Source organism: Cyphellophora europaea (assembly GCF_000365145.1).
Source record: "Cyphellophora europaea CBS 101466 unplaced genomic scaffold supercont1.2, whole genome shotgun sequence".
Taxonomy (NCBI): Eukaryota; Fungi; Ascomycota; class Eurotiomycetes; order Chaetothyriales; family Cyphellophoraceae; genus Cyphellophora; species Cyphellophora europaea.
This window is the reverse complement of record NW_008481808.1, coordinates 1,244,460-1,270,809: the sequence shown is the minus strand read 5'-3', so window position 1 is coordinate 1,270,809 and position 26,350 is coordinate 1,244,460. Positions and strand designations below refer to the sequence as shown.

Sequence of the window (26,350 nt, the reverse complement as noted above, 5' to 3'; positions counted from 1 at the left end):
CTACAGTTCATGGACCTGGCACTACGGAAGGAAACCTCGTGTCATTCAAATTGAAGGCCATTTTGCTTGTCGAAGGGTTGCGTGAAGGAAGACGATATGCATGAAACACAGTAGGTGAAAGACACGATAATGTGCAGAATATTTGCGAGCATTAAAAGCTGAGGGTAGCGAGTATCTGTGAGCAGTGAAGCTAAAGCACTGCGAAGCTCCATGCAAAGATATGATAGCTATCGACATCCAGAACGCCGTCGCCGACAGCTGCTTTGGTGTACAAGTTCAATCTCACCAGGAAAATAGCGCGCGCTGGCCGGAGCGCCCCCTGATCATCACTCAACCGTAAACAGCGAGGCCCGTCCGTCTACCGCTACGTCGGCACCGTCGGCAGCGCCTTTCGCTCGATACTTTTGCGGTGCTGGCGGTATCTGTCGGGCTCTCCGGCGCCCTCGGGGTATCCCCAGTCGGCGCCGCCACGGTTCGTCGTCGTCGTTTCTGGGCCGCTGCCATGATGAAGTGGTCCATCGGTGGCGTTCGCTCTTCCTTCAGTCATCATGCCGGGGCTGGTGCGATGATTTGTGCTGTCGCTGACGTTGTGCCTGTTTCCGGTGAGCGGGCCTGTCCCGCTGTGGTGGTGGTGCGTGCTGTCCGTCACGTTGCTTCTGTTGCCATTCAGTATCCCGGTGCCGCCTCGTGCGGCAGTGGCAGTGGCAGCGTTATGCTCGACGTCTCCCGGCTTGTGGTCGCGTCCGCTTCCGAATCCGTGATCGTTTCCGTGACCGTTGGACAAGCCACTACCTTCCTTTCCCGCTCCCGGGTGGACAGTTGTGTTGAAACCGGCGACCTGGTCGCGCAAGTGGTAGGCCGCATCGAAGGGCGCGCCGCCGTATGCTTCTTCGTAGCCCCAGCCAGCCTTGCGGCTGAAGACGCTTGATTCAAAGCCACCGGCACCCGCGGGTCCAGCGCCAAAGCTGAAGGGCGTGTGGCGGGTCAAAGGTACATGATTAAAGCGGAAGTCAAAAAGTGAGGCGTACACCATGCTGTGGGAACACGTCAGTAGGTTCTTGGACTATGCGAAAGGCTGAACTTGGGTATGGGGGCAGTCCCACGTTGTGTGAGAAGGCATTCTCCGATACAACAACACAAAATGAACTCAAATGGGAGGCAGACTTACCGATAGGCACTGGCGGCCATGACTGTGCCAATGACGGCGCCCATAAGCACATCGTACCAGTGGTGGAACTCGTCGATTGTCATGGCACCTGCGATCAACGTCGCCCCCAGTACAGGTGCGTAGACGGCGAGCAATTTCCACATGGCGGGATGGTAGTTGCTAAAAACCTTGAGTTTCGCATTCAGGTAAAAGTACAGAAACATGAATCCCGCAAACGCGGCCGTACTATGGCCCGAGGGCATCGACTCTAGAGCATCGTTGATCTGGTTGCGATCGCCTCGACAGATGCTTCGGTCGAACATGATGTTCTGGAAACCGTTGCCGGAACCCTGGGCGGCACTGACGATGGCGGGGTCCGGGTCGCATACCACCAGGAAGTGCGGGCGCATGCCACCAATGAGCCATTTGACGAAGACCTGGAACACGGCGGCGCAGATGAGGGAATAGAGCAGGCCGATGATGGCGTTGTTGACGTCCCAGAAGCTGCGGATGCGGATCTGCATGCAGAGGATGATGAAGATGGGGATCAGGGAGGCGAGCAGCGCCGCGAGCCAGATAGGTACGATCTCGTTGCGGAGAGGGTAGGCGAACTGTGGGTAGACGACCTCACCGTCGTTGAATGTGATGGGAAAGGAGCGACTCGGGGCTGGGTCGGCGTTGTAGACGCCGAGACCAACGGCACCCATCGCTGCCATGGTGAGGAGGTCGAGCCACGTGAACTTGAGCCATTGTCCGAAAGAAGGCCGGCGATTGAAGTTGCCGCTGTCAATATCGAAGAGCGGCCGTGACGCGCGCTGCTTACGCTGCTTTTGCTGTTTTCGTGGTTTGGTGGCCTTGTTGAAGCGCGAGAAGAAGCCTCCCCGGTTGTGGGTAGTATGGCGGTCATTTCGCTGAGTATTGTAGTGGTTGTCATTATAGCGACCATCGTTGTAGCGATTATCGTAGCGATTGTCGCCATGTATGTCGTGGCGGTCATTGGTGTAGTCACCGTGGTAGCCATTTGTGTGTGTGGCATGGCGATCGTGCGAGAGAGGGCCATGGTGATTACTGGTATTTATGCCATGGCTATCGTTTAGGGGAGTAGCGTGGCGGTCGCCGGTGGAGACGGGGTTACGGCCGTTGGTGTGTACACCTTGATGATCATCCATGTGGTAGCCGCTGCGGTCATTGTCGAATGCGCCGTGAGTGGTGCTATGGTGCGCGGCAGTGCCGTTGCCATGTTCACCATGCGTGCCACGGGCAACATTGTGACGGGTGCCCGGAGGCGTGACTTCGTCCGAGTCGTAGTCGCGACGGCGACGGGAGAAGAGATTCATCGTGTCTGATCAAAGACTTGAATGCTCGAGAAACGACAGCGACAAGTCCCGACTCAAGACACGTCGAGCGACCAGCAGTGAGAGAGTTGCAGGGGAGCTGAGCCGAGCACTAAGAAAGAGATCAAACAAATCAACAAGAATATTCACGTCTCTACGTTTAGTCGTCACTCACCAACTCGATTCTACGATGACGCCTAGTGCGGGCCCAGAATGTGTGCCGGCGACACGAAGCCGTCAAAAGAAGGCTCATTCTGCCAGCTTGTTCCCTGTTTTCACCCAAAACGAAACCCTAGCTCTATCGGTGTGCCGACTTCCACCATTTCCATGGGCGACAGACTTTCACCCCGCGAGGGATCGCCAGTGTGGATCGGGTTTGGTGACTTAATCCTTGCACGTTTTGAGGCGTCCGTGACGTCGCTGTGGCTGTCGTTCGACCAATGTCGCAACGCTTGACGCGCGACGAAAACTGCGGTGGGAAAGCGGAAAAGTGGTGATAGAGGACACAGAGTCAACGTTGATGGTAGCTAGTTCTCAACGCGAGGGAGGAGCAGCGCAACACAGTCCAGTGTGGGGTTCTGTCATCAACGACGACCGTGCACTGAAGCTCGTGAAGAAACTAAGCGGAAAAGCTTCAGGTCGATCGTGTGGCGGTGCGTCAGGGCGGCTGTGGCGGCAGAGGCTAAGCTTCACAAGCCTTTTGAAGCCAACGCGGACCGCATTCGCAGGGGAGCACAGAGGTAGGGATCCGTCTCTAGGACAGCCTCGACGCGTACCTCCATGACGATCTTGCATGGCGATTGATAGTTGATCTGCGGATGGTCGGCTGTCGGGTGTTGGTGTTTCTTTGTCGAGCTATCCGTATCTTGAAATGAGTCCTCATCGGCACTTGTGAGACGCCTTGGGAGTAACTACCGAAAGTAGCTGCTCGAAGATTTCTGATCTTAAGTACTTCACATAGCCCTACACCAATGAGCGAGTGCTGGACTCCATTATACAACAGCCCTACCACATGAACCGCTGCAGCTTTCCAGGCTCCTGAGTCCATATAAATGGTCGGTACAGGAATAAGTACCCCGTCAATACGTTAATGGCCATATACCACAGAAGCTCTATAGAAGGCGCATAGCTAGCCACTGTATCAAGCACCTTGCGACTGAATGTTGAAGAATATTCGCTGGTGTTGTTGCCGCTACTCTTTTGGACCCAGTGCTCCTTTGCGGCATCCGACTCTAGGAGCTCCGGAACATGCAAACGCCAGATGAGCCACGGGATCAGAAAGTACCTTGGCTCGACGAGCGGAGCCGTCACGAGACTTAGTGCTGTCGAGATGAGGAAGATAAGCACGAAAGAGACATGAACTGTGTCTGCTCTTGCGAACTCTATTGTTCGTGTACCATCGGCGCTGCTCTTGCTCATGGTCGTAGAGATACGAGCGGTGGCGGCGGTAGAGGCAGGGCCAAGCGCAACAATGCACAACCACCCGCAGGCAACATACACTGGCGCAGCAAGGTATTTCCGATATGGTGGCAGAATGAAGTAGCGGAATATGTAGAAAGGGTAGTGGCGGTTGTCGGCGAGGGTGAATGGGTGGACCAATGTGTTGAGGTGTACCATAACGATGGCAACAACGGTAAAGCCAAGGAACATGGCGGGTCGAGGAAGATTTGCTCGAAGATTGCCTAGCACCACACTAACCTGAGGCAGCAGGGCTGGCCACGAGAAGAAGACGATGAATGGGAAGAGATAAAGTAGCTGAGGGCCATGGAGAGACGCAACATGGTTGGATTTGTCACCTGAAGGGTCGATCAGTAGCAGTGCAAAATTCAGACTCAGGCGACTTACCAAGGACGACCCCGCCATTCCACACAACAAATGCTGCAAAGGAGCCAAGCAGTGCAAGATGAGGCCAGAGGTCCAGTATCAACCGAGGAAGAATAGGCAGGGCATGCTGAGCCAGCGAGATAATCACCGTCGAGAAGTCTGGAAGGGACGAGTCAGGACATCGTGCTGTATGATAATATTTCGAGCTTACCCTCAAAGTATGTTTCTGAGATTGGCGGGTCATGGATCTTGTCGTCGCCCACTCCCTGCTTTAGTGTTTCAACCACCTGCAATCCGCCAAGAAAGATTGCGACCCAGAAGATATTCGTCTGCCTCGATGCAAGCGACACTAGGCCGAACAGCAAGTGCATGACCTGGAAAAAGGCTCTCCACCATCCTTCGGCCTGGGAACCAGCAAGCCAAAAAGAATAGGCAACCACGACGGCTAGGGTCGAGAAAATATCCGTGTAATACAACCCTGAGAAGAAGAAGAGCAACGGAAAGGACAGGATGCAATACTCCCGCTGCAGAACGCTCTGCTCGTTCACCTCACGCCTTGTGACCGCTGTCCACACATACAGAGCCAACAGCAGCATATACAGCAAGATCAGATTCGAAAGCCGAAGCTCCCCAGCGTCAAGTGTGTATTCTGACGGGTCCCAGCCCCATCTGAACAGATTGACGACATAGCTGAAGATATATAACGCCGGCGGCGTTGTGATCTTCGGGTCCCACTGTGTCCACCTTCCTTCCCAGTATGCTTGGGCCTGTGGTATGTGGAATACCTCGTCCAGATAGGGGTCGGGAACGAGATAGTTGACCAGCTGTCGCCAGAGGTAGTGGGAGCTGACGACGAGGGCCAGCAGCGCAGCACGGCGGACCTCTGGAGAGACGTAGTCGGAGATGGGCATGTCGGGGACGGGGCGAGGACGTAGAAAGGAAAGAAGAGGTGTCTTGAAGCTTCCGGGAAGTCTTTCGGAGACAGTTGAAACGCGTGAAGCATCTGCTTGGCGCGTCGGAGATGGCTTGGCGGTGGCCGACGATGAAAGCGGGTCCCATTGCGATTAGCAGACAGGCACACGAACTTACCTGCGCAGTAAAAGCACTCGTTTGGCCGCCGGAGGAGCAATGGCGTTTCCGCATGCCATGGGCCTGTTGCCCTCCGAAGTGGCCTTCCTTTGCGAAATGGAAATGGTCACTGTCATCGCTCGGCAACGGATCGAGCGCCTCGACTTACTGGGGGTGAGTCCCGCCCACTCCAGCCACGACACCTGAGGTGCGACGGCGCTCTTCCAACGCAACTGCCGCTAACATAACATCTTTCCAGGGCCCAACGAAGACACTGATACCACCACAACGCGCCAACTTGCCTCTGTGGCTTGCAATCCTCCTCAAGCGCCAGAAACGCGCAAATATCATGCCTCCACCATGGCTCTACGCCGACTCGCTCACAGAGATACTCGAGCTGGAAACACAGCACTTTCAAGAATCATTTGCGCCCGCCCAGAATCAACCGCAAGTGAAACAGCCCGACGCGACAGGGAAGCCTTTCATAGCGTCTGCGCCGTTTCTAGAATCATGTACTGCCGGCGCCGCCCCCAACGCCCTACCCTACCATTGGTTCGAAGTGGCCGAAATGCTTCTCGATGTCGCGGCCGACGATGTGCCCGGCGTGGACGACGTACGGAACTTGATGAGAGACCTACGAGAAGTCCGGTTGGCCAAGATGCGGAGGGGCATTGAAGAATTGACTGGTGATTCGGGGGTGAGGCTTGACGGTGTAGGCGCGCTGGAGATCTCGGAGAGCAGAGGCTTGATCACGGGGGTGATGGACGGGTTGCGCAAGATCGGCGCTAGCAGGGAGCAAGGGCGGAGGGAGCGGGAAGAGGAGGAGAGGGAGAACAGACGGTACGAACAGGACGATGACGAGGACATGCTGTGATGTGTAGCGTAACGAGTGGACGAATCAATGAAACGAACACGGACAAATCGACAGGGGAAAAATCACTGGCCATTTGTTCTCCTATGCAATATATGTGCAACCCCGAGAACCTGCATGAATGAGAGAATCAATCGCTTTCACCATCGCCATGCCATCCCGCATCAACTTCCAGACACAGCTTCGGCCGGCGCCAGTCCGCCCACGGCCTCGTCCCGCGCCTGCATCTTCCGCCTCGCGGCCAGTATCATCTCGTCCCGCCGCCGCTGCAATATCCGCGCCCGCTCTGACTTATCCTGCTGCCACCCCGCCGCGGGTTCCTCCTCTTCCCGCTCCTTCCCTTTCCCGGCCACACGGCCCTGTAGATTGTAGCGAGTTATCAAATCCACCTCGTCCTTCTTCGGCGCGCTGCTTGCTGCACTGGGACTTGAGCTCGTGGTCGCGAACGTGATCGGTGGCTGAAAAGATGGTGGGGCCTAGAATAGTCCCCTTCGTCAGCACACAAAGCCTTCTTGCTTCCTCACCGGACGGGAGCCACTGCACTCCGATTACGCAGATATTTTTGGGCATGATGTATACGTACCGGCTCGAGCCCCCGCCCCATCAATACACGCTCAGTCGTGGCCTGGACGCTACCACGGTTGCGGTGCAGATCCCACATGACGTCGCGGCGGCTTAGCTGTGGGAACATGGCAGTGATTTGCTCGACCTGCGCGGCAGTGAAGCGCAGGCCATTGGCGCCGCGGGCTGTCGACGACGAGGAAGATCCGGAGGCGGCGGAGGACCCGGGGCTCGAGGGGAAAAAGTACCGGTACGAGAAGAAGAGGAGCACGCCGACGAAGAGAAGAGACGGGATGGAGATGGTGGCCTCCTCTTGTTGCGCCGACGGGTTCGCCATCGCCGGAGCGGCTGGTTGGTGGGTTGGGTGCGTGAGGATGGAGCGGGCAGGTGGTTTGAAGTGGTGGTGATAACTGAGTAAGCGGGAATTGGGGTTGGCCAGTCCGATCCGCCGGGGCTGTGGCGCTGGGCGTGTGCGCGAGAGAGCGTGGTATGGTTGGGGGAGATTGGAATTCAACACGAGGAACCACACGACTCGTTTTTCAGTCCTTACAGGTGAGGCGATGTATAACAATGGATGTAGGTTGGGGACAGGATTGGACCGAAGTTGGCGAGCGAGATGTTGGTCCTGTCGCTGCCTTGCATCTTCCGAGACATGATGCCGAGGTTGAGCCGGCCAGCTTCTCCCCTAGAGGTTATGCGCAACTTGAACGTCTTTGGAGCATGGACCTATACAAGTTCTGCGTGAAATGTCCGTACTATACCCACAAATATCCATTGCAGCCCGGCGAAAGAATGCCAGACTGCGTTTTTGAAAGGGTTGAACGCATTGAATATCTATGTGCATCTAGAGGACTGCGTCATTGAGTCATTATCGTTATCATCTGTATCATCCGGTAGAAGAGCTCTGCTGCTCTCGTTTCTTCCTCAGTTCCTCCTCCAATAAGCTCTGCTTTTTCACATATTCGAGCACAATTTCCTCCTCAGTCTTCTGCTTGGCGAGCGCTTCTTCACGCGTTTTGCCGTCTTGCTCACTCGCCGTAATGGCTCGCTTTAATTCTTCGTCGTCATCTGCAGTCGCTGACGGCTCAGATTGTGGTACAGGCGCCCTTCGCGGGCTTCGCGGGGGTACCGGTGGCGCAGGCTGGTGGGAGATACCTGCCAATCTCTGCTGCTCCTGCTCGGTGTGCAGGCGCTTACTTTCCTCAAGGGTCCTCTTGAAGTCTTCATCGTCCTCTGTGCCAATCTCAGAGTCGCTATCATCCCAGTGACCGCCGACTTGGTGAACCTGTGATCCTGACATCGTCGCTTGACTGCTTTTATAATCTTCCAAACTCTGCGTTAGGACTCTCTTCAACTGCTCCTCATGTTCATCTGGCTCAACGGACGAAGTCACGCCTGCCTCTTGCCCCTGGTATTGCTCAGCCCTCGCCTTCTTGGCTTCATCGATACTGGCCATGACAGCCCTCGAGTAGGCCTCGTCTTCATGCTCGTTAGAACCTTGGCTCTGGACTTTGCGAAGCTCGTTCACGCTGGCCCGCAAGGCTCGTTCGATCATGGCGTCTTCATGCGGATCGCCGCGACTCGTCTGCGCAACAGAGGCCTGAATAGCTTGTTCGTATTCGTCTTGAACATCGGAAGTTGACGCATGCTTGCTGCCGCCTGATGGGTGGGAGACGCTGGGGAAAGTCGAGGATTGGCGTAGATGATGATCAGAGTCATGGTCGAATGGGCAGAATTTGCACCTGCTCTTGACCTTACCTCCTCGACCAGATCGCCTCTCCTGTTGTCGTCGTTCCTCTTCGGCCCGCTTGGCTTCTCTTTCCTGCTTTTTCACTGCATCTTTCTTTGCCGCAAGGACTTTTCGCTCATCCCAGCTCAGATGCCTAGTATTCTTAAAACCAGACATCAAGGCCACATTGTTGCTCGGCGTGTGTGTCAGGATATGCTCCTCAATTTCGTTTTTTCGCTCCTCACCATATTTTCTGCCTCCCTTCCTCAGCTCAAGCTTACTGCTCTTCCAAGCTGCTACGATATCTGCGCGACTTTCGGGAGTGCTGTTCTTCCATTCTTCGTACCCTTGTGCTGTTCGAGCTGCGATAATGTAGTTCTGCACCGAGCTGCCGAAGTGCTTGGCGATCTCTGCATAGACTCCCTTGGCCGTATAGCCCGGCAATCCCCAGATACCAGCACCGGGCTTCAGAATAAGACCACCGATACCCTTGGCGGCGCCTTTCACGAATCCTGCTGCGCCTTCTTTTTTCGCACCTGCTAGAGGCTGGGTCACGAGTCCCGTAATGCCATCATAGAAACCATAGCCGAACTCCTTACCGGCTGCTTTGAGGCCAGACTGAAAGTCGGTGATCTTTTCGGACTTACGGACAGTTTCGTCGCCATAAAGCTTGGGAGCATTGTGGAAGCCTTTGGCGATTGACAGCGTGAAGTCCATTGGCGATTTGATGCCAGCACTTGCTATCCGCCCGATACCTTTCGCTCCAGAAATGGCAGATTCGACGGTGATATAGCTCATATCGTCTGCGTGCTTATTCTCCTCGCCGACTCGAGGATCTCGGGATTGCGACCTCGAACCATGCCTGCTCCATCTTCGGCGATGACGGGGCTCGCCCTCCGAAGACAAGACACTCGACATAGCACTTTGTTTTCGTCCTTCACGTGTCTCGTCATCAACGATAGTCCGAGCAGAGGTCAAAGAAGGAGTGCCTGGTGGCGATGACAGAGGCGACGCCACCTCAGGCGGCGAAGCTGGAGTAGGTTTTGGCAACGTCTCCGTCGATCGATTCGAACCAACCTTTGTAAGATCAGTGCTGGAGACGTTCTGAGACCCAGCTTCCGGAGTTGTAGACTGGCTGCGACGGTGTTTCTCGTGGGCTTCCTTGACATCGTTTGACGCGATCTTAAGAGACCTGAGCATTTCAACGGGCAGATCTGCAATTCCCATACTGAAGTTCCCGATCGTCCCAATGAGGGCAGCTGCTCCTCCCGTAATTGGCTCCCATGGCCCATCTTCCGTCTCATATTCGCGAGCGCGATAAAGCTTCAGGTCATTGAAATCAATCAGCCCCTCATTTCCAAGGACGGTAGCGGCAAGAGCTGACAGACGGATGTCTGTTCGTTTCACGCGCCAGACCGCGATCCTATCGGGGCACAATGTGCAGCGTAGATCAGCCACATGTAGCTGCCTATGGAAAGAGGCTGCTCCGTCTTCAGACCCATTCTCAGCCTTGATGCGATCGCTCAGCTCTTTCGCGCGCTCCAGCGAAGCCGGCTCGAGCGCCTTCGTAATTTGACTAGCCAACTTGTCTGCCGTCAAATCTTTGTAAGCAATAGGCATCGGACCAGCTCCAGCACGAGCACACATGGCGCCCCAGAAGGGTTGATCACCGAAGAAAGGCACAACAACAGTCGGGCGCCCTGCAGCAATACCAGCAGCCGTTGTCCCAGCGCCACCATGGTGGACCACACAGGACACACGCTTGAAAAGCCAGTCATGCGGGCAGTTTCCAAGCATAAAGCACCCTTCAGGAATTCCCAGTTGGTCAGCACCCAGGCCACCCCAGCCTTTTGAAATGAGCGCCCTCTGCCCTGTCTTCTTGACAGCCTCGAAGATCATCTTAGTCATTGCATTGGGATCGTCCACCACGATAGAGCCGAAGCCGATATACACTGGTGGTGGACCAGATTCAAGAAAGGCTGCGAGATCTGGTGCTGGCGCATAGTTGGTTGCCAAGTTCAGGAAATAAAACCCTGAAATGTCAATGTAGTTGCCCCAATCCGCTGGCTTTGGGATCAGAGCGGGTGACCAACAGTATGTCCATGGGATTCGAAGTCGGCTGGTCATTCCGGGAGCCCACATGATACTGACAGGTTCGAGCCCAAGGCTTCGTTGACGGAATCGGTTTATCACATCTCCCAAACCTTGCCAGGTCAGCATGTCCACCAAAGCATAGGTCATGAAATTAGCCATATTCGCATCAGTGTTGGAAGACACAAGGTTGGCGAGAGGATGTGGGAATGATTGCGTTGGCGACCAAGGCATGGTGAACATGAGGTGTAATGGAATGCCCAACTTCTCAGCGATATGGACATGCGCAAAGCTTGGTGGGTTTGCAATAATAGCATCGGCCACGAAGGGTTTCTGAGTCGGATCACCTAGGCTCATGGCACTGTCGAAGCTGCGACCATCGAGCAGGTCATCGGAAGCCTGGATACCTGTGCCATCACCCGATTCGATGCAGGATCTCCAACACCCTGTAACAATATCATAGATTCCTTTCCGGCGTTTGCCAATATCACCGCTCTTCAGCGAGTCTATACCAGGCATGAGACCCGGGTTCTTGACCATAAAAGCCATAAGCTCGGCAGGATCACCACCAATACTGAAGAACTCCAGGCCATTTTCGGTGACAAAGTCTCGAAATGTGGGATGAGTGGCTATTCGCACGCGGTGGCCGTACTTGTTCTTCAAGACCTGGCCAAGAGCAATGAAGGGCTGAACATCACCTCTACTGCCGACGATTTGGATGACGAGGTTCATGGGTGGTGGTGGTATGCCGTCCGCGGTTTCACCCAGCCCTTCCGGGATGACCGGGGCCTTCGCATCTTCTGCTTTCTGGATTTCAAGCTGTCGTCGCAGAGCGGGGACCAGCAGGTTCGAGAGCTTGTGATTGCGCGCATTGATACATATGTTGATTCTGCCATCCTTGCCGACTTTGGCATCGGTATCCATGCCATTTTGACTTATGTCTAGCTGGCCGTACTCTGCACTATTGTATGCGGGGGCGGGGACGTTCTCTATGTTCGACTCGCTACCGTGGCGGTGATGGTGGTGCCCATGATGGCCACTGTGATCGGCCGAACGGTGTGGTTGCGCGTCTTCGTGGGCCTGGGATTCGGCGGCTGCGTTTGCTTGATCGAGCACAATTTGTGGAGGTTGTATCGCTTCTGGCTTGGTCTCGTCGCCTGCCATGGCGACACGAGATGTGGAGGAACAAAGTTGCTCTGGGACACTGTATGCTAGGAATAATGCAAGTCGAAATGGTACTTCTCACTTGGAGCAAACGCGGAAACAGGTTTAGAAAATGACGATCATTGTGTATTGTACTGGTGAGGCATGACGCACAGTTCCTGTGATCTGGGGCTCGAGGTCCGGGCCACTAACAGGACGATCGGCTTTTTCACAAGGTTGCGAAGTACGGCTCGCTTGACAGTTCTGCAATCGAGTGGTAGAGACTAGTGTCATGGCAGCGACATATTTGGACGTGCATGGCACCGGTGGTCATCTTGCAGCATGCATTTGTTAGGTGAGATACGATACGGCGATTCTTTGCTCCAGGCCTAGGCTCAGCTAGATGCCTATTCTAGTGACCTAAACAGACTCGCTTCGCAACCTAAACGATGGGCCCTAGAGCCAAACAAAATCCCGCCTATTGTGTCGCAGCCTGGGCACAGCTTCCGATGCAACTGTCGTTCATGTGGGCCTGGTGAACGCCATGCCTCGGCTGAATCAGCAGAAATAAGTCAGCAAAAACTGCCTCATGTGGCTGACCGCGCTGACGGTCCATATGTACCGCGGTACGGCCGATGGGACGTGAGATACACTGGGTCAAATCTTTGGCGAGAGGACAGTGGCGCTGCTGAGAGGCGTGCGATTGACATTCTCACTCCTCTGACTCGTCATCAGTCATGTTATCTACGCAGTCTGGCAACGTTTGTCGCTACGACCCTGGCCGGATGCAAGTCAAACACAGGAAAGGTAGGTGGGAGATGACTGAGACGAGCTACTGGATCCACGTACAATGTTCAAGCTGATGCTATCTGTGGATCTGGCGCCTGTTTCCAGCTGGACGCCACCGCTTCCATCGTCTCAAAAGTGATCTCTCCAGGTTCTGCAGCATCCATCCTGCTCACTAGCTTTGCAATGAACGAATCAATCATACCCACAATATGAGCTCTTCCAGCACTCTCCGGATGCCAGATCATCGGCTAACAAACGTTAGTTGTAGATTCAAGCTAGAAGTAACCATTAGGCTAAGCACTCACATAAATGCTTCCGTAACCTTTGCCAGGACCATCATCGAGCCAACTCTCGTTCTCCCACAGCCAGTCGAAGCGGTCCCACCAGATCTTCGAGACCACGTCAACGCTGACATAGCCCTGGGTGGATGGCAGGTACGGGTAGAAGCCCAAAGGAGTCATGTCTTCAGTGTACCAGCTTCCGGGAACCTCGACCAAGGCTTTGTGTGCCTCAGTGGTACCACGCACTGGTTGGGCAAGGATGGGCGTTGGCTTCATCCATGTGCTGGCCTTCTCCTTGTAGTCAGGCACGTGAGGCGGATCTCCAGGGAATGGATTGTGCAGGAAGTATGGCAATGAATCGTGTGCATTCATACTTGTGTCGTAAAGGAAATCGTATTCTTGCAGGAGCTGGACCGTGGTTTCTCGAATCTGGTACAGAGGAGCTCGGTATCCCAAAGGCCTCTTACCGCCCTGCAGGTTCGTCACGAGCTGTATGCATTTTTCGAGCACGTCTCGTTCTTGCTCTACAGTCATAGCGTATGCTCCTTCGTGGCTGTACCCGTGCAGGCCAACTTCACAGCCGCTCTGAACGATAGCACGGGCTTGGTCTGGGAAGGTCTCTAGGCTGTGACCTGGGATGAACCAGGTCAGCTTATCTGAGATGCCGTGCTTCTTGAAAAGAGTCAGCAGCCGTCCCACTCCAACATTCGCACTGAAGAGGCCTGCCGAGTAGTCTGCCAGAGTATTGCTTGGGTCGTGTCCCGTGCCGAGATAGCCGCTTATGGCATCGAAATCGACAGATAGGCATATACGAAGTCGTCTGCGGCGTTTCGGTGGTGCGAGGGACTGAGGAACTGTGAACGCCTTTGTATCGGCTGACTCTCGATCCAGAACCTGAGCCTCTCGCCAGACCACTCGGCCTTCCATACCGCCGGTGACCTCCAGGCAAACCCCAGAGATGTGACCTGCTGCTCTATGGCTGGCGAGGAATGCCATGGCTCGAGCAACGTCCTCTGGCTCTGCAATCTTCTTCAGAGCCACCGTTGCCTGACATTCGGCCCACATCTCTTTAGGATCGGCAAGCCTGTCACCGATTAGAGAAGTATTGACCCAACCAGGAGCAACAGCATTGATGCGGGCCCTAGAATTCAAACGCACTATTTCGTTCTTCACTGTACGTACGAAGCCGTATTGCAGGCCAGCTTTTCCTCCTGCGTATTCGACGTGCCCTTCTTGCCCAAAGACGCCAGTCTCGGAGCCAGTGATAACAACCGACACGTTCTCAAGCTCTCTGCCAGCTAGCTCCTGGTGCTGCTTGACAGTTCGGAGAAAGTGCTTCACCATTAGGAAAGCCCCTCTCACATTCACAGCATGAACCTTGTCGTACTTCTCTGCATCAATGTCCCATATTGGAGGATGTGTGCTCTCGTCAGTAACGCCAGCGTTGGCAATGAGTATACACGGAGGGCCAAACTGGCTGGTGGAGGTCTTGAACGCCTTGTCGACAGATGCTTCCGACGTCTGATCACCCTCTACGAAGAAGACCTTTGCTTGCTGTTCGCTGGGAAGCATCCACGTGCCGAATACCGGGTCTTTACGATCAAACACGGTCACGAAACAGCCGTTTGCTTGCGAAAGAGGTTAGATGGGGGAATAATCCATTGACCGTGGGACCTGGCGTACCAAGGAATTCCTTCGTGGCAGCTACCCCAATACCTCCGGCTCCGCCTGTAATGAAGACATGACGCCCTTCCAGACCAAGAAATGAATGACCCTCAGCCATTATTACGTGACTCTGTTTGAACCAAGGTGTAACAATGAAGAGTTGAAGATCTGAAGTACGGATGAAAACTACCTACCAAGTAGGTACAAGCTTCCACGGCGATCCCCGTCTGCAGTAGCTGCTGGGCCCACCCGCAATAGCCACTGCTGAGCCTCACGCATAGCAAGACACATACGACCATGCATAGTTTAGCGACTTGAATCGCAATTTCAGAGACCTTGATATGATCGCGTCACCTGAGAGCGAATGACTGGCGGGCTATTGGTACATAGCGCGCCCCCAGAATCTATAGCGGCTGGTGATGTAAGAAAACGGTCCAGAGTTCGTCTCGTGGGAGTCCACGTCATAAATTCACAAAAGCAGAGCACCCGCGCTTCCAGTGCCTTGGTCTGTAGTGCAAGAATGTTGCGAGAGCTGCAAGTGGTCGACAAAATTGACGAGCGGGATTCTAGGCACATAGCAGGAACGTTTGGGACTGTTTGTCCGTCTCGGTGTCGAGATGTTAAGGGTCCTCTCGGCGTTGTTGCGGATTTTGTCGGAGTTAGCTGCGTCTTGGCCAACGCCAAGAATTTTGGAGCCCACGGTCGCGATTTTGCGTTGAGCGCCCGCAACCTCGACCAAATCTCGTTCCTCAGACATACATCCTCCCAATACCGCCAACATGTCTGACAACGGTGAGGTCGAAGTCGAGGTTCCCTCCACCAACTCTACCATCCTTCCCAAGGATGTCACCTCTGAGATTGGCAGCGTGAAGCTGTTCAACAAGTGGAGCTACGAAGATGTTGAAATCAGAGATATTTCCCTGACGTACGACTGCGACCATGGCAAGAGCAAGAGCATCGCTAACGGACTCGCGCAGTGACTACATTCAAATCCGTACTCCCGTCTACATCTCCCACTCTGCCGGCCGATATGCTGCGAAGCGTTTCCGCAAGGCGCAGTGCCCGATCATCGAGCGTCTCACCAACTCCCTGATGATGAACGGCCGAAACAACGGCAAGAAGCTTATGGCTATCAGAATCGTTGCGCACTCTTTCGAGATCGTACGTATAAACACCATGAATGCCAACATGCAAGTCTAACGTATCCAGATCCACATCATGACCGACCAGAACCCCATCCAGATCGCTGTCGATGCTATTGTCAACTGCGGGCCCCGCGAAGACAGCACCCGCATCGGATCCGCTGGTACCGTCCGAAGACAAGCCGTCGATGTCTCTCCTCTCCGCCGTGTCAACCAGGCCATTGCCCTGCTCACCATCGGTGCCCGTGAAGCCGCTTTCCGTAACGTCAAGAGCATTGCCGAGTGCCTCGCCGAGGAGTTGATCAACGCTGCCAAGGGTAGCAGCAACTCGTATGCCATCAAGAAGAAGGACGAACTGGAGCGTGTTGCCAAATCTAACCGGTAAAGTGTCGCGATTCTGGCGGACCTATGGATTGAGATGCGCCTGCATATGGAGTTTCTGGGCCAGATTTGCGAGCGAAGTGCCGAGCGGATCGATGAAAGAAGGCTCAGCCGAGATGCATGACAGGCTATGTGCATCTACGAGAAAAGCACTACGATAAATTACAGCCCAATGAAAGGCACTTCGTGCCGATTGAAACATCGCACTGCAACTGCTCGAATGGCATATGGCATGATCCCCTTCGTGAATATCGCGAACTTTGTGCGCATCGCATCTGAACTTCACCACGTCGTATCTCAAATGGTAGATGCAGTCTGGGTTACTGCTCTCGTCCTGTTCGCCCCACCCCTCTGAGATATGTGTCTTCTGATTGGGTCCTGAAGCACATGCAAGGACACATCCTGCTCTTCAACCTAAAATGTCACCTCGATCCTTAATCTCACAAAGATGGCCTTGAAAGCATTCTCCTCCCGACTTGATCCTGATATCGAGAGCAGCTGACCATTGCAGATCTACATCCACGAAAAAGAAACGGCGAGACTACATCAACCATTGTTCGGCAAAACATTTGAGCTGTTGAACTTCAAGGCTTGCTTGAAGTATAAGACAAAACTCGCCCTCATGGTCGGCATCCATATAACCACTCTCGGCATCTAGTGCCACAGCTCACTGATTGCTTGCCTTCCAAGCAACAACGTAAGCGAGTCAAGTTGCCTACATCCCGCTAAGTGCGTCACTCTGGTACAACAAACATCAATTGTGCTCTGATGGCTGCACCGAAAGCCATCATCTTCGATTTGCTCACGGCTCTCTTGGATAGCTGGACGGTCTGGGACCTCTCGATTCCTGATAACGAGAAACATATCGCTGCCGGAACCACCTGGCGCAAGCGTAAGTCCTTCAAATCTTCATCACATCTACACAGATACTTGACCCTTTGCTCTGTCCCTGCACCAGCAGCAAGTCCTCGCTCTAGAATCCAGATCTCGAAAGTCGCTGCTTGCATCTCGAATTGCCTCGCACGTCTCTCGGTCATGGTTTTGATCACTAATTCCGAATTTCTAATGTCTACAGGTTACCTAGAATAGACATACGGCTGCGGAGCCTATATCGACTATGAAACTCTAGTGCTCCGTTCTGCACGAGACGTTGGACTCAGTGACAGGAGCGCCGGAAATTTGTGCCGCAATTGGGATCAAATCCAGCCCTGGTCAGAAGCCCCCAAGGTCCTGGTGCAGCTGAAGAAGCAAGGCTTCATGCTGGCTGTTGTGACTAATTGCAGCAACGAACTAGGCATCAGGGCTGTGCGAAACTGTGAGGCAGCTGTCAAGAGTGAGACTGGATGGTTCTTCGAATTTGACAAGGTGGTGACTGCCGAAGAGGCTGGCTTCTACAAGCCCAACCCGAAGCCCTATAGTATGGTGCTTGAGAAGCTAGGGGTCAACGCGCAGGAGGCGACTTTTGTGGCAGGCAGCTCGGCTGATATCCCTGGGGCTACTGGGATGGGCATGAAGGTAGTCTGGAACAATCACATTGGCCTGAAGAGAAAGAATGATGTGCTACCATGGCGCGAGGGCAAGCAATTAGACGAAGCTATGGGAGATATCCTGGAGCGTTCACCCGCCTGAATGATTATGTTCATTGATCTGCCCCGCGCTGAGAGAACCCACGGTGCTACGAAGAATGAGCCTGTATGCCTGATCAGCAGACCCTGGGCACCCCTACTCTCCCTGTTGGCTCAAAGTAGAGGAGCTTGATCCCGGAGCGGACCGACGCAGGCGTCCTTAAGCTCTACAATAATATCCGGCCTGTTGTGTGACACTGATAGGTCAATAGAGGGCGCGAGCTAGCAAGCAGTGGTACGCCTCTGGTTCCGCAGAGTTGTGCAAGCTCTGAGCCTAGATGCAGGTCATTTAGCCTGTGTTGCTTGATCTCAACTCTACCCTGGACATAATACAAGGAAAATGGCCCGAGCTGCCCTTCCTCAATCTCGAGTAGTCCGAATGCCAAGGCTTTCCGCTCAGGCTTCTGTTCAGCCTTTCCCCAGGCCTGGAGTAATCTTCCTTTGCTTTTAGCCGCGATGCATTCGTTGCAAAATACCTGTGTACCTGCCTGTTGCAAGGGCTCAGTAAGAACGACGGAAGATGCTTTGAACAGCTCGATCACCGGCCAGATTTCCCCCGCGACCGGTAGAATTGCCTGATGGTGGGGCAGCTTGAAACGTCCCCCTGGCTTCATCCGAGGCGAGTCATGGATCCGACCACACCGGAGATCGGTTCAGGTGATCTGGACTTCTTCGAATGACTCAAAACACAGTAGTCGAGGCGACTCAGCACGTTTCCCGGTCCTGAAACGTCTGCTCAGAGGAGCACATCCTCGTCCGAAGCCAGAGCTACCTGGGTGCTGGATCACGCGACGAGGACGTGCTTAGATTGCGAGTATCTATTTATCCGCCCGCGCAGAGTATACATGTATAAAGGTAGGCTTGATGAAGTCCTGAGGATACTGTGTTGTTCAGTCGTACCGCCTTACATTCCTTGAGCCAGTCTTCTAGCAGTCTCTCAATCATTTACCGTTCTTGACACTCGTTGATCACGATGCTTTTTTCTACTCTTTGCCTTTTCCTGGCCCCAGCGGCCATCCTTGCGGCGCCTCTGGATGCCCGCCAGGCATCATCTGGCAGTATCGATGCCAAATTCAAGTCGCTTGGCAAGCAGTACTTCGGTACTATTGCCGATCCCAATACCCTGTCCAACTCCAAGAACACCGCCATCATCAAGGCGGACTTTGGCCAACTCACAGCAGAGAACAGCATGAAATGGGACGCTACCGAACCGAACCGTGGGCAGTTCTCGTTCTCCGGAGCGGATCAAGTCGTCAACTTTGCCACGCAGAACGGGAAGAAGATCCGTGGTCATACCCTGCTCTGGCACTCTCAGTTGCCTCAATGGGTGCAGAACATCAATGACAAGAACACCCTCACCCAGGTCATTCAGAACCATATCGCTACTGTTGCTGGCCGCTACAAAGGCAAGATCCTCCAATGGGATGTTGTCAATGAGATCTTTAACGAGGACGGCTCTCTCCGCAACTCGGTCTTCTCACGCGTACTTGGTGAAGACTTTGTTCGCATCGCTTTCGAGGCGGCTAGAAAGGCTGATCCCAATGCGAAGCTATACATCAACGACTACAACCTGGACAATGCCAACTACGCCAAGCTCACCAATGGTATGGTTGCTCACGTGAAGAAGTGGCTTGCGGCTGGTATTCCCATCGATGGCATTGGTAAGGGTTGTGACCTAGTGCAATGGACTTTACTGACTCGCTGCAGGATCGCAAGCTCATCTCGGTCAGGGAGGTGGCGCCAACATTCCCGCTGCCATCAAGGCGCTTGCTGCGACTGGTGTGAAGGAGGTTGCCATCACCGAGCTTGATATCGCCCAGGCTGGTACCACCGACTACGTGAACGCCGTGAAGGGCTGCACCCAAGAGCCTAAATGTGTCGGTGTCACCGTTTGGGGCGTGTCCGATGCGGTAAGTGTTATCTGTGTAGCTAAAAAGACGACACTGACTCGAGAAGAACTCCTGGCGATCCTCTGACAACCCGCTACTGTTCGATAGAAACTTCAACGCAAAGTCGGCGTACGATGCGCTGATGAGTCAGTTGTAGTTTGCCGTCCTGGTCTGACATTATGGTCGGTGATGATCCCTTGGTATGCGCACTGCCGGCCTGACTCACTTGAGTCGTTTCTATCGCACTCGCAGTTTATTGCTCGACCTTTGAGCACATGAAGAGATGGCCAAATATTATGCATTTCTTTGGTGAAGCGATGTCTTTCTGTCTGCTGTCTAATTCTGCGCAGCCCGCTTTCGTAAACACTGTGCAAGTCAATGTCACTAACATAGGTACGCTCTTGCACTATCGGCGTTACAACACCGAAGATGGGTCGACATCGCGATCAATCTGATCGAGACCTGAGAGGTGGTTAGCACAGAGATATAGTGAGGATGGACTGAGGCTCGGCGTGGCGTCGCCTGAAATTTGGTTCCACCTCAGTCTTGGCATAATTTTTGCCTAGAGCAGTTCTCAACCATCCACAGGTCGTGTATGCCTGTTTATATCATCATGGCAAAGTTTGGATGGCGTTGCTGAGACTGCTATGAGCGTATTTGTGACACTTAGTGAAGCTGTGGGCAAGAGTCTCAAGCGCAGGTCGCTCCAGCAAGCAACAACGTTCTCTCCATTTTCTTCTGCACCATCATTTGCATCTCCACTTATTCAAGCACACGTCCGTCATCTCAGGATGTCGCGTTCTGCATCACCGGCTGTCGAGCCAGTGACAATCAACGGCCAATCATATCGGCCTGTTCGTGAAGGCCTCGCGTCAATCCTTGCACCGTACCAGCAGAGTAATGGGACTGCTCAAAAAGGGCACAACAATGACGAAGGGAATCAGGCGGTCTTCTACAACCCCATTCAGCAGTTCAACCGAGACTTGACAGTCCTAGCGATCCTCATCTATGGCGAGGGTGCGCTTGTGGCTAAGGACTTAGTTCAGTCGCGCAAGTCTAAGAACCGGAAAGTGAAAAGCGACAGGAGAAAGCATGGCCAAGCTCCACGCGACGGCGGTGGGGATATCACGGACTCGAAGAAGCGCAAGGTTGATGAGGTCGATCTACCAGCCGAACATGGTACGCTCAAGCGCCCAAGGACAGATGATGTGGGCGTGGAGGTTGACGAGCTAGAAGTTGCGCAGCTCAATGCTGATGAGGCCACCGCGCCAAAACCTATGCCTGGGAACGAGCAGATGCAAACCCCATTTACCATCCTCGATGCTCTTTCTGCTACAGGTCTCAGGGCCTTGCGTTATGCGAAAGAAATTCCCTTCGCAACCAACATTATTGCCAACGATCTTTCCAAGGATGCCGTTCAGTCGATCGAAGTCAACATCGACCACAATAAAGTCAGCGATCGAGTCTACTCAAATGTCGGCGACGCGCGTGCGTACATGTACAGCAAGATAGGCAACGAGCGTCAGCAGTCTTCCGATGGCTATGTCCACCGCTTCGATGTTGTTGATTTGGATCCTTACGGTACCGCCGAGCCATTCATTGATGCGGCCTTGCAAACTCTGACGGATGGTGGTCTACTTTGTGTTACCTGCACCGACGCAGGCGTCTTTGCGTCGAGCGGCTATCTCGAGAAGACTTACGCACTGTACGGAGGTCTACCCATCAAAGGTGTCCACTCGCATGAAGCTGGTCTCCGCCTCATCGTCAGCTCAATTGCTTCAACGGCAGCCAAGTATGGCATTGCTATCGAGCCACTCCTGTCACTCTCAATCGACTTCTATGCTCGAGTCTTCATCAGGGTACACAAACGTCCCAGCGACGTCAAGCTCCTCGCCGGTACTACGATGGTCACCTACTCCTGCGACCAGGGTTGCGGAGCCTGGACCACACAAACCATCGCGCGCAACATTGCCAAGGAAGACCGCACGGGAACTAGAATGTACAAGCACAGTTTCTCCCAAGCTCCATCAGTCCCACCACACTGCGAGCACTGCGGCTTCAAAATGCATCTTGGTGGTCCCATGTGGGCTGGCCCCCTACACAATCCCTACTTCGTCCAGCGCATCCTTGACCGCATCCCCTCGCTAGATCGCAATGTGTACGGCACCCTCGACCGCGTTCGCGGGATGCTGACCGTTGCCCTGGAAGAGGACCTCACACTCGCTGCCTCGAACACCCCGGACAACACCAACGCACCCAATGGCAAGGACGTCGCCATCGATCCCAGGATCATTCCCCGCCTACCCCCTGACGTCGTCGACAGGACCCCATTTTTCTTCATCCCTAATTACCTCGCCAAGGTACTGCATACGCAGACGCCTGGCGAGGATGCCATCCGCGGCGCGATCCGCGGACTCGGCTACAAGGTCACACGCTCGCACTGCAAGGCGGGCAGTTTCAAGACAGATGCGCCATGGGATGTGATCTGGGAGATACTGCGCGAGTGGGAGCGCCAGAAGTCACCGGCCAAGGAAGGGGCAGTAAAGCCTGGAACTGCGGGCTGGAGGATTATGCGGCGTGCGTGGGGCGGAGAAAGAAGGGCAGCGGAGGAGATCAAAGACGGACTGGTCAAGGGGTTGGAGAAGGTGGAGGGGCGGGAGGAGTTGGGCACAGTGTTGAGGGCGGCGCTGTGGAAGGTGGAGAACGAGGGCCAGATGACTGAGGCGAAGACGAGAATGGAAGAGGGGCCCGCCGCAGGAGGCGAGAAGGGGTTGAAAGTCGTGTTTGACGAGGCTCTGGGGAAGGAGAAGCCAAGGGAAAAATTGGTCAGGTACCAGATCAACCCCAGGTCGAACTGGGGACCGATGAATCGCGCTGGTGGCAGCTAGTGGCTTCCCGAGTTTCCCTGAAATCGCGACCACTTGTATCGTCTAGACGTCTCGAAATTCGTGGGGTAACGAGAGATATTACACCGAGGTCGGAAAGGTTGGATTTCTGTTCTCCCTGATGCCCGCTTCCATTGTTCCTATACCAGAACATCATGTACACCTTCTATCGCTCCGCAGTCCTCCCCTTCTGCACATCGCTTTATCGCTTCCAAACCTCCCCCACAAAGCTCTCGACATCCTCCAGCAGTTCCCTGGGGCGCTCGAGGGCGGCGAAATGCCCGCCCCTATCGTGGACGCGACTCCACACGAGATTCCCCGTCGTCTTGACCCACTCGATGGGGATGGGAATCAGCTCCTGCGGGAAATACGAGTATCCGAATGGCTTCTTGATGTGGTAGTCTGGGTGGTCGTGGCCTTTGGCTGTGGCGCTGTAGGACTGTGACGCGTCTTTAGAGAGGGGCTTGAACGTGGGAGTCTGGTTGGATGCGGATGAGAAGGGGGTGATGCACGCCCTGCACGGACGGGGGAGAGGAAGGAAGGTGGGAATAAACTTACGTGGCGGTATGACCATAAATTGGTGGATGGGCAGCGCGTAAGCCAGTAGAGCGTGACGGACTCGAGGATGGTGTTGATGGAAGGGTCCTCGTCGGTCCAGTCTAGGAACTTTTCGCCGATCCAAGCGAGTGTTGCTAGTGGGTTGCTGCTCAGCACGAAGCCGATGGTCGCAGGCTTGGTGGCGTGCTCCATGGCGTAGGCCGTTCCGGTGGCTTTCCACTCGTCTAGCCGCTTGAGGCCGGCCTTCTCGATTTCGGTTATGCTGTCATCATTAAGACTCGCGGGGGGTTTGTTGACGAGACAGAAGTTCACTGTTGGTGTCAGAATGAGGAAATGGATGGATGATAAGAAGAAGAAGCCTGGACTTACGGTGGACGGCTTTGCAGGCCTCGTACTCGACTGCCATGACCCTGGCAACGCGGCTGCCAACGTCGCCTCCTTGAGCAATGTAACCTTTGCTAAAGCCCAGTTCTTGCATCAACTTGTCCATCACCCGGGCGGCGTCTATTTGGCTAAAGTCCTCGGAGATGGCTTGAGCACTCGAGAGCGTGTAACCCGGCAGACTCGGCACGATGAAGTGGTACTTCAAATCATCGGCCGAGTACTTGTCGCGTAGTTCTCCAAGCATAGGCAGAAACTCCAGGAAGGAACCAGGCCAGCCATGTAGCAGTACCACGGGAACGGCGTCGGGAGCAGTGGAGAAAAGGGCAGCGAAATGAACGTCCAATTTGCCCACCTTGTCGTCGATCGTGATCTTGTAATTGGGAAACGAGTTTATATGCTCCTCTGTCTTTCTCCTGATATCATGTAAGTCAGGCCTGGTATCACGAGGGCGTGAGTCACGCACCAATTGAACTCATTCTCCCATACGCGCTTAGCCTCGACAAGCCAGTCGTGCCGAAGACCAAGATATCGGTCATCATTTGGCAGAGAATTCTCATATATGGGTTCGGCTACTCTGGTGAGCTTGAGCAGATCGAGCATGTGCTTGATGTCTGCCTCCGGAAAGTTGACAGTGAATGGCTTGATCGACGACGATGCATTTTGCGGAAGTTTGCCGTATGGATTGGAGGGAGCCATTGTAAAAATGGGAGGAGTCTCAACCTGGGGCGTTGCTTAAGGCGACGGTGCTTACAACTGATATATTTCACTCTGCAGCGTCTTCACTGACTTATCAACAAACCTTCGTTGGGTTCGAAATGGCGTGTCGCGTCAGCCTCGGGGATCCTATGCAATACGCTGCTTCCAATGACGTGCCGATGTGATTGCCCCGCTCAGACATTATTGCTGCACTCAGATCCGAGATGGATACCATGAGCCCGGCCTTTGTCATATCCGATCTGTCACGCCTAGCTTTTCGTGCCCGTTCCCAGGCTTCATCAGCCAAGTTTGCGCCAGCTGGGCCACCTGTTGTAAGTTCGCAATTGCAAGGATCACGACATGACAGCCAGCGACGATACAAGGGTGACGTCAACTTAATCAGCACTGATGCCAAGATTTGTCGAATCTGAGGGCAGCCAAAGATCTAAGGTAAGTAAGTACCCTGGTTTCATGTGTCAAAGAGCACGGGCGCCTTATGGTGTCTCCATCGGCTCGAGAAAGATCTTTCTGCTGATTCTATCAAGCAGTCGACTCCCTCTAAAGACGGTGAGAGCAGGGATGTTCGGCAGCAATGAGCGCGAGTTCGCCAAGCCCCACGCACGTCTCCGCTTGTTTCATTCTCTTTGACAAAGCGTTTGAATATACACCGCCTCGTAAATTGCGTTCGAATTCGCACACAGATTCAAGGGCGTCTGGTCTATGTAAGTCGTGATTTGCCTCTAACATCCCATGCATCGTACTCACATCGTCAGCGGTATGATTCTCCCTTAGCATGGGAGCGGTGCCCGGTTCGACTCCGGGGTCGTCCACTTCGTTTTTGCTGCCTAATCTTCCGTTCACGATGCTACATGATTTTTGCCCTTCCAAAGGCGGTGGCCATGTGGGAAGTGGAGCGGAGCAAGACACATCCGGTGATACATGCCGAGTCGTCCGACAAGGCTTGCTCAGTGAGCCTTACAGGTAGAAGTACGAGCAGGTGAATAAGCAGAGAAGGCGCTCTTATAGCCAGAAATAGCATGGACAAGGCGGCAAAAGCCCTTGCAACGACGCTTGCCATTGATTTGCGCCTCCAGGTTCATCAACGAGCGGCACAAGACGCCTTTTTAGGCAAGAAGTGGGGGCCGCTCAGCCACATGACGATGGCAGCCAAGGCAACTACACTGTCTCGATAGAGCATCCACCTTTATCTTTGACAGGTGATATAAGAAGACCAGTGTCTCTACAGACGGGTCTAAAGCCCCGGTATACTCTAGCCGGAACAGTCACTGCGTCACTGCAGAACACTTACTTGCTAGAAGGACTGATCGAGAAAGGACCGCATTGACAATTGCCCCAAAATGGGTATACTGGAGAGGATCACACATGGACGATCCTCGTCGCAGCCTCCCCCTTACTCTGAGCATCCAGACTCTTTTGGCGGTCCTCCATCGCCAATACCACCACACGTCTACAATCACCAGCAATACCAGCAACCGCCGCATCATCCGCAGCAACAATATCCATCGCAACAAATGTACCAACAACAATTCCTCCAAGCTCCTCAACCATATCAACGGCAGCTCAATCTCGGCCCGCGAGTTCTCTGGGCATCATCTGATGGTATAAGCGGCGGTCGGGGTCGCTTGACCGCGGAAGAGGATCGACACTCACAAGCACTTTACACCTACAGCAGTCACAGTCGAAACCCAATGCTCCGATTCAACTCACAACATGGCGCTCCTTTCGCGTCTGTCACCATCAAGATTGCGCAAAGTCTCGACTGTCACATCCACGGGCAAACCATCCACATTCCCTCCAACGGCTGGATCGTTATGGACTTCGAATACATGTCGGCCGCCTTGGGCGGGAGGCCGCTTTGCTGGAAACAGTCGTGGGGGAGTTGGACGGAAGAAATGACATGCCTGGCGCAGGATAATCAGATGCCAGTGGCTCGGTGGAAGCCTGCTAGCTCGGTCTTGGGCTTTGGCAAGAAGATGGGCAGGATCGAAGTACTGCCCGAGTTTGCGTCGAACCAGCCATTGGTGGACGAGCTTGTGGTCGTGATGATGGGTAAGCGCCCTGAGCAAACTTGTATTGGAAGAATCGGAGCTTCATTCCCTTCCGACAATATCCCGTTTCCCACCAGTCTCCCCAACCGCCCGCCTCTGCTTGAAATTTGTACTGACTGCCGAGCAGTGAGTAGCTTCATTCACCCTGCCTCTTGAGACTTGGAGACAGTGTACCGTCTCGAAGCCTTCTGAGTCGGAGCTGGGGCGCCGATCTAGAC

The 26,350-nt window shown here is 54.2% G+C and overlaps 12 protein-coding genes across 12 annotated transcripts; 6 read left to right on the top strand and 6 right to left on the bottom strand.

The window, feature by feature from the left end:
* Positions 1-364: 364 nt before the first annotated feature.
* On the bottom strand, positions 365-2,484 carry HMPREF1541_01981 (uncharacterized protein; the record flags this gene model as incomplete). The annotated part of the gene is made up of 2 exons (XM_008716337.1): positions 365-1,034; positions 1,169-2,484. 2 exons carry the CDS (start codon positions 2,482-2,484, stop codon positions 365-367), a joined length of 1,986 nt encoding a protein of 661 aa, XP_008714559.1.
* Positions 2,485-3,486: 1,002 nt separating this feature from the next.
* On the bottom strand, positions 3,487-5,216 carry HMPREF1541_01980 (uncharacterized protein; the record flags this gene model as incomplete). The annotated part of the gene is made up of 3 exons (XM_008716336.1): positions 3,487-4,277; positions 4,327-4,464; positions 4,517-5,216. The coding sequence occupies 3 exons, from the start codon at positions 5,214-5,216 to the stop codon at positions 3,487-3,489; spliced, it is 1,629 nt and encodes a 542-aa protein (XP_008714558.1).
* A 217-nt stretch (positions 5,217-5,433) lies between these two features.
* Positions 5,434-6,247, top strand: HMPREF1541_01979 (uncharacterized protein; the record flags this gene model as incomplete). The annotated part of the gene is made up of 2 exons (XM_008716335.1): positions 5,434-5,547; positions 5,633-6,247. The coding sequence occupies 2 exons, from the start codon at positions 5,434-5,436 to the stop codon at positions 6,245-6,247; spliced, it is 729 nt and encodes a 242-aa protein (XP_008714557.1).
* Positions 6,248-6,408: 161 nt separating this feature from the next.
* On the bottom strand, positions 6,409-7,142 carry HMPREF1541_01978 (uncharacterized protein; the record flags this gene model as incomplete). The annotated part of the gene is made up of 2 exons (XM_008716334.1): positions 6,409-6,720; positions 6,828-7,142. The coding sequence occupies 2 exons, from the start codon at positions 7,140-7,142 to the stop codon at positions 6,409-6,411; spliced, it is 627 nt and encodes a 208-aa protein (XP_008714556.1).
* A 549-nt stretch (positions 7,143-7,691) lies between these two features.
* HMPREF1541_01977 (uncharacterized protein) lies at positions 7,692-11,789 on the bottom strand (the record flags this gene model as incomplete). Its single annotated transcript, XM_008716333.1, has 1 exon — positions 7,692-11,789. One exon carries the CDS (start codon positions 11,787-11,789, stop codon positions 7,692-7,694), a length of 4,098 nt encoding a protein of 1,365 aa, XP_008714555.1.
* An 833-nt stretch (positions 11,790-12,622) lies between these two features.
* Positions 12,623-14,621, bottom strand: HMPREF1541_01976 (uncharacterized protein; the record flags this gene model as incomplete). The annotated part of the gene is made up of 3 exons (XM_008716332.1): positions 12,623-12,805; positions 12,863-14,466; positions 14,522-14,621. The coding sequence occupies 3 exons, from the start codon at positions 14,619-14,621 to the stop codon at positions 12,623-12,625; spliced, it is 1,887 nt and encodes a 628-aa protein (XP_008714554.1).
* A 661-nt stretch (positions 14,622-15,282) lies between these two features.
* Positions 15,283-16,030, top strand: HMPREF1541_01975 (40S ribosomal protein S5; the record flags this gene model as incomplete). The annotated part of the gene is made up of 3 exons (XM_008716331.1): positions 15,283-15,428; positions 15,481-15,664; positions 15,713-16,030. 3 exons carry the CDS (start codon positions 15,283-15,285, stop codon positions 16,028-16,030), a joined length of 648 nt encoding a protein of 215 aa, XP_008714553.1.
* A 764-nt stretch (positions 16,031-16,794) lies between these two features.
* Positions 16,795-17,655, top strand: HMPREF1541_01974 (haloacid dehalogenase, type II; the record flags this gene model as incomplete). The annotated part of the gene is made up of 2 exons (XM_008716330.1): positions 16,795-16,918; positions 17,156-17,655. The coding sequence occupies 2 exons, from the start codon at positions 16,795-16,797 to the stop codon at positions 17,653-17,655; spliced, it is 624 nt and encodes a 207-aa protein (XP_008714552.1).
* Positions 17,656-18,624: 969 nt separating this feature from the next.
* Positions 18,625-19,697, top strand: HMPREF1541_01973 (endo-1,4-beta-xylanase; the record flags this gene model as incomplete). The annotated part of the gene is made up of 3 exons (XM_008716329.1): positions 18,625-19,312; positions 19,359-19,561; positions 19,608-19,697. The coding sequence occupies 3 exons, from the start codon at positions 18,625-18,627 to the stop codon at positions 19,695-19,697; spliced, it is 981 nt and encodes a 326-aa protein (XP_008714551.1).
* A 634-nt stretch (positions 19,698-20,331) lies between these two features.
* Positions 20,332-22,428, top strand: HMPREF1541_01972 (N2,N2-dimethylguanosine tRNA methyltransferase; the record flags this gene model as incomplete). The annotated part of the gene is made up of 1 exon (XM_008716328.1): positions 20,332-22,428. One exon carries the CDS (start codon positions 20,332-20,334, stop codon positions 22,426-22,428), a length of 2,097 nt encoding a protein of 698 aa, XP_008714550.1.
* A 199-nt stretch (positions 22,429-22,627) lies between these two features.
* HMPREF1541_01971 (uncharacterized protein) lies at positions 22,628-24,063 on the bottom strand (the record flags this gene model as incomplete). Its single annotated transcript, XM_008716327.1, has 4 exons — positions 22,628-22,888; positions 22,984-23,294; positions 23,353-23,780; positions 23,831-24,063. The coding sequence occupies 4 exons, from the start codon at positions 24,061-24,063 to the stop codon at positions 22,628-22,630; spliced, it is 1,233 nt and encodes a 410-aa protein (XP_008714549.1).
* Positions 24,064-25,421: 1,358 nt separating this feature from the next.
* Positions 25,422-26,262, top strand: HMPREF1541_01970 (uncharacterized protein; the record flags this gene model as incomplete). Its single annotated transcript, XM_008716326.1, has 2 exons — positions 25,422-26,133; positions 26,210-26,262. 2 exons carry the CDS (start codon positions 25,422-25,424, stop codon positions 26,260-26,262), a joined length of 765 nt encoding a protein of 254 aa, XP_008714548.1.
* Between the last annotated feature and the right edge of the window lie 88 nt (positions 26,263-26,350).